General features: G+C 42.4%; 1 protein-coding gene across 1 annotated transcript in view; it reads right to left on the minus strand.

Annotated features, from left to right (window-relative positions):
- Positions 1-1,230: 1,230 nt before the first annotated feature.
- LOC107192490 overlaps positions 1,231-6,080 on the minus strand; it is an 8,504-nt gene continuing 3,654 nt past the window's right edge. The window contains exons 5-10 of the mRNA XM_015581766.1: positions 4,889-5,581; positions 4,512-4,739; positions 2,412-2,715; positions 2,201-2,339; positions 1,965-2,131; positions 1,231-1,904 (exon numbers count right to left, since the gene is read on the minus strand). Of these exons, the coding sequence (XP_015437252.1) occupies positions 1,231-1,904; positions 1,965-2,131; positions 2,201-2,339; positions 2,412-2,715; positions 4,512-4,739; positions 4,889-5,581 (2,205 nt within the window). The remainder of the gene's footprint in view (positions 1,905-1,964; positions 2,132-2,200; positions 2,340-2,411; positions 2,716-4,511; positions 4,740-4,888; positions 5,582-6,080) is intronic.

Here is a 6,080-nt window from a genome sequence, read left to right on the forward strand (position 1 = left end):
CAGGAATTTCTTAAATTCTCTTGAGTTTATTCCCGGATATTGATCTGCAAGTATTACTCCAGTTTAGTCTGTTTCTAGCACCTTATTTACCAACTTGATGAAGTCCGTTGCACTCTGAGTTTTTGACGTTACAATGAACGCGTGTCTTGTAAAATGGTCCACCAGCAGGTGGAGGTATCTTTTTGTTGATCTTTGTCCTCCGAAGCCTTCAATGGTGTCTATTGACAATATTTCGAATGGTTTTGTTGCTGGTCCCAATTGTGACATTACCCCATATTTTCCTTGCCCTCTGGATTTGTTCTTAATACATATTTCACCGTTTTGACACACTTTTTTTATATTTGCAGTTATACTCTTAGCTGTATAATAAGGGCATACTCTATTCATCATTTGTTTAATCCCTATATGGCACCATTCAGAGTGTATTTCTTTAATTAATTCTAAGCTTAACTCTTCAGATAAAATTATCTTTTATTTATTTCTAACTTTTTTATAGAACACTCCATCTTTTTCTATTAATTTTGTTTTGGTATTCTGCAGTGTTCTATTTTCTTTTTGATTTGTTTTTATCTCCTTCATTTTTAATAGATTAACTATTTTTAGCATTTCTTCTGTATTTTCGAGTGGTTCTAGTACTGAATTTCTACTCAAACTATCTGCTTCGACGTTATCTTTTCCCGGAATATATTTAATTTCAAAATCGTATTGTGACAAATAATAAGTCAACTCCCCAAGTTCTTCATCCGTTCTGGCTTTTATGTTCATACCTTCTAATGGTTTATGGTCTGAAAATATCGTGAACTTTCTTCCAATTGGCCAGTGTTGCCAATACTTTACTGCTTCCTTGATTGCCAGGCATTCTAAGTAGATAGATAGATAGATCAGATACTTTATTTCTGCATTTCTGCCAAAAAATGGACTCAGTTTTACATTGTTTTCTTCACTAAATCTCTCACTTTCGTCGCTCATATTCCTCCCTCATACTTCACGCTCCTATTTCTTTTCTCTTCTTACTTTACTATATTTTCCTCTATTACTCTATTTTACTCTTATTATTCTAACTTATATAACAAAATATAAAATTAAATATATATAAAAATATAACACAATAATACATAACATAATGTGACAAGATGTTACATAATACAACATAACATAATACATTTGTTTTACATACTCTATCTTTCTCCCCCCCCCCCTTATATTTATACTTTCTTTGGTTGTCTTTTATTATCCTATATCTGTTATTTGCAGCTCCTTCCTTTTCTTTTCCCATTCTCTACACCATTCCATTACTTCCTCTTTGCTCTCCTCTGCTACTATATCCTGTTCTTTTAGTGCTGTCCTTTTTAACTGTTTGCATTCCCTTATCAGGTGTCTTATAGTTCCTAATCCCTCCTTGCATAGCCTGCACTTCCTATTTTCCTCCTTTTCCCAATATCTATTACTTTCCTCCAGATTTCCACATCGTGCCCTTGCCTTCCGTTTCATCTCCATATTCTTCCCTTCTTTTCTTAAATACTCCGGTAACTGCGTGTGTGGTTCAATTTCCTTATACCTTTCATTGTATTTCGCCCTTTGTATCTTCCCATGTAATGTTTGTCTGTCTACTTCTATCTCTCTTTCCTTCACTTTTTCGCTCATCTTTTCCCCTCTTCTTTTAAGTTCTTCTATTCCTTCCTGACTATATCCACTCTCGTTTAAGCTCCTTATTCTTTGTTTTCCCCATTCCGTTACCATCTGACTTTTAATCTTCTCCTCCAGACATTTCCTGAGTAACGGCTTCCCTTCACTTTCCTCTACTTTTTCCTCAAATCTTATTGCTCTTTCTATTGTTTTAATTTTAAACTTATTTCTCAACGTCTCTTTCCTTACTATGTAATTGGGTGTCCATCTGTCCAGTCCTAAGCACCACTTTACATACCTTATTTGCACCCTTTCCAGCACCTCTCATTCCCTCCAACCCCATGCCTCTACTCCATAAATCATCACACTCTCTACCAATTTTTCGTACAACCACATCCTTATCCCAAAATTATCCCTAAATAGTCTTTCTCCCAAACCCCAAACCTGCCTTACTGCCATCATCGCTTTCTTGGCTAATTTATTTACTTGCTCCTTGTTTTCTCCGCTTTTGATGAAAGTAAAACCCAGATATGTGAAATTTTTAACCTCCTCTAATTTCTTATCCCCCCAATACTATCGTCTATTCTTTTTCCTCCCTGTACCTTCTTCAAACACTATCACTTTTGATTTTTCCGTGCTTAAAGTTAACTGTTTCTCCCTTAAATATCTCCTCAAAATTTTCAACATCTCTTTCAGTGCCTTCTCACTTTTTGCTATCAACACCACATCGTCCGCATATGCTAGACTCCATATCCTGATTCCTCCCACTTCTACTCCTCATATACCTATTTCCTTTAGCCGTTCTTCCATGTCTGAAATATATAATGCAAACAGAGTTAGGCTTAAGGGGCATCCCTGTCGCACCCCCTCTGTTAGCCAAAACTCTTCACTATTTCCCTCTTCTGTATAAACCTCGGCTTTCACTTCCTCATATAACTCTTTCACTCTTTCTATTAAACCTCTTCCCACTCCTCTCCTTTCCATTACTTGCCACAATTTCGCCCTGTTTACCGTGTCAAAAGCTGCCCTTAAATCCATAAAGAAAGCATATATCTTGCCTCCTCTTTTCCCTCTTTCTTTCTGCACTACCTGTTGTAAAATGTAATATTATCTATAGTACTCCTTTTTTTCCTGAAACCTGCCTGTATTTCCGGTAGCATCCCTTTGCTCTCTGCCTCCTCTACCAATCTCTTATTTAATGTTGCAGCGTATAATTTATATATGGAGTTTAAGAGCGTGATGCCTCTATAATTTGTGACCTCTATATTTCCCTTTTTATGTAGTGGGTTTTTACGACGCATTTTTGCGCCGTACCCTCCCGCTCGAAGTTTGACTCGGGCGCGGAAGAACCGAGAAACGGACCGCCCCTCCGCCGCTCCCTGCCTGCACGAAAATAATATCGAAGCGCTCCTGGAGGATTCGTAGGGGAATACTACCGTTAGAATTTGTATTAACCGTGTGTTTATCTCGCGCCGAGTACCGCTCGAGAGGGGTCAAAACGGGGCCAAAGACGCAATATCGCCCGTACCCACCGACTCTGCTACAGGGACCGCCCCGGAATCCCGTCGAGCGGCCGCTCGACCGGATAAGGGTCCTATCCCGGGGGGATAGGACAGGAGGAATCAGGGCCTGCTCTCGCATCGAGCCTGGGCTTCGAGAGGCGCTTGGTCGGCCGAGGGGGCAACGGGAATCTACCCACCGGATGAGGATCGGCGACCCAGACGTCTTCCTCCGTAGAAGGACCCCACGAAGGAGGAGTCAGAGAGCAGGGAACCCGTGAGGAGTCGCAGCAACCACGTAGGAGGGTGTCAGACTGGGCTCCTCACACGAAGGAAGCGATTTCCGTGGCCAGGGGATCCTTCTTTGGCGTGTCGTCCCTGGGCCGAAGGAGCACGGCTCCACAGGAGTCACGGGGGGGGGGTACGAGGGGCGATAAGACGGGATAGTGGGGGGGCCCGCTAGATCCTCGCGACGCGTGTCGAGCCCCGTAATCGTCACTTGAGTGGTTAGCGTTAGCGTGTAAAGTCGTATTTTGAGGTATCGCGTGTGTAAGGACAGCCAGAAGGGAGCGAGCTCGAAGGATTTGAAATCGACTGCTGTAAGTGATCTCTCTCTCCCGTTCTCCCCAGGCAATCTAGATCTCGTTCGCCGGATGATCTCGTGATTAGAGAATGAATATCGTATCTCGCTAGAGCGCGGGAGAACCACGGCGGTTCCTCGGGAAGATTAATATCGTACTTCCGGGCAGCTTTCCTCCAGGGCGTAGAAGTTATGCGACTGCCGCTCAAGTCATTGTACCGTCTTTTGTTATCGGCGGTATCGTAGTACCGTCCGACCGCGCCTATGTAAAATTTCGCATTAAACATCTCGAGCGGTCGGGGACCGCGGAATAACGAAACATAGAATCTCGCACCGGAATCCGGTTGTATCGAAGGCGCGGGCCGCGACGATAGTCGACCGCCGCTGTGTTGTCTTTCCGTTGAGAAACCACCTAATACTGTTGTAACGCGGTCTCGTCCGAGGCCGGCGAAAGAAACCAGAATAAATTGTTATTCGTGTTGTTAACTGCTGTTGAACGCTTACTTTCTATTTATTTTGACCGCGTCGGTCGAGTTAGCCGCGTGGACGTACACTCTCGCGCTTCTTCGCCGCGGCGTCCTTCTAGGGGCACGGGGACCCCCCGCCGTCAACCCCGCATTCCCCCCGGGCCGCGTCGCGCGAGCCATCGGCTACGTTCAGGGAAACGGCTCGAGCCGTTCCCTTCCGCGGAATTCGCCCTATTACGCAGCGCTATTGTTCGAACCGTGTTTCGGCCGCGCGACCGGCCGAAATCGCGATTAACGTAACAGGGTATATTATTCCTTTATTCCACTCCTTTGGCATACCTTCTGTACCATCTCTATAACTTTTCCTTTCACTTTACTTGTACAGTATTTCCATGCCTCGCTGGGAATTTGATCTTCCCCTGTTGCCTTCTTTTCTTTCAATTTTTGAATTTGTTCTTCTATCTCCGCTGTTGTCAGATCCCGTTCATCATCCTCCTCTCTTCTTTTTCTAATTCTACGTTCCGTTTCCCTTTGTTCTTTTCCTCCCAACAAGTTCATGAAATATTCCTTCCATTTTTGGGGGGAATTTCATTGCTTATTCTTGTTCTGTTTTTCTTATATTTATTTATTATCTTCCAAGCCTCCGATTCCGTCTTCACTGCCTTGACTTCTTCTACCACCTATTCTTTCCTTTTTTCTCTCTTCCTTTTGCATACTTCTCTGTGCCTTCTTCTTTCTGCTATATACTCTTCCCTATCTTTTTTCCCACTCCTGAATTTTTTGTAGATTCTTCCCACCTGTCTTTTACTTCTTTCGCATTCTTCGTCAAACCATGCCGCTTCTTCCTTCCTTTTACCTAAATATATCTCCTTTTTTACCATACTATTGTCGATTAGCTTTTTCAATTTTTCCCATATTTTCTTTACTTCACTCTCTTTCATTTCTGCTTCCTCCAGCCGTTTTCTGTACATATCTTTTGCTTCATTATCCCATACCGTGAAGACTCTCTTTTTCCCTTTCTCCTTTTTCTTTATTTCCTCTTCCTCTTGCCAAAGCTCTACTACTAGCGGCATATGGTCGGATTCTGTTCTCTCTCCTACCCTCATTTCTTTTATCCTATCCCATGCGCCTGTGTTTGTAACTACGTAGTCTATTACTGTTGCCCCTCTTCCGCCGATGTGCGTATATTCTCCTTCTTCGCCTCCGGTTTTATTGCCATTTAAAAACTGCCATCCATTTTCCCTTACTATTTCTAACAATTTCTTTCCATACTCATTTATTACTTCATCCTTTGACCTTCTTTCCACTATTTCCCCTTCCCATCCTACATTTCCTCCTTCTCTACCTATTCTGGCGTTTAGATCTCCCGCTATCAGTACGTTACATTCTCCTTCCTGTTCTTCTCCTAACTTTTTTAACAGGTTGAATGCCACGGGGGTCACCGGTGACCGGCACTTAACTTGGCTGTGACGCCATGGGGGCCACCGGTGACCGACGTGCCCGGATTGAAAAAAAAATAAGAAAGGTAGACAAAAGACAACACTTATAATTTCTTATTATTATCATCGTTGATGTAGTGGTCTGAAGAAATGAATGCAGTATAAAACATTTGAAAATAGTTTTATTTATACATTTAATATAGTTTTATTATGCGCGCACGTTACGATGTGTCGTATTAAAACATTCTAAACAAAGGAAGGGTGAACCAGCACAGTCTTTACAATATGTCACGACTTTTTTGGTACAGTTTTTTGCAATTATTCTTCCTAGCTTCTTTGAATTTTTTTGATAACAAATTTTGCAAAATCTTCGCGCCGTTCGAGCTTTTCCCGGCATTGCTTTTAATTCATGTCGTGGTTTTTTCAGCAACCTTTCATGTGGAGAAATGGAAACTTCAGCTTCATGATC

Source organism: Dufourea novaeangliae, unplaced genomic scaffold, assembly GCF_001272555.1.
Source record: "Dufourea novaeangliae isolate 0120121106 unplaced genomic scaffold, ASM127255v1 scaffold364, whole genome shotgun sequence".
NCBI classification, from domain to species: domain Eukaryota; kingdom Metazoa; phylum Arthropoda; class Insecta; order Hymenoptera; family Halictidae; genus Dufourea; species Dufourea novaeangliae.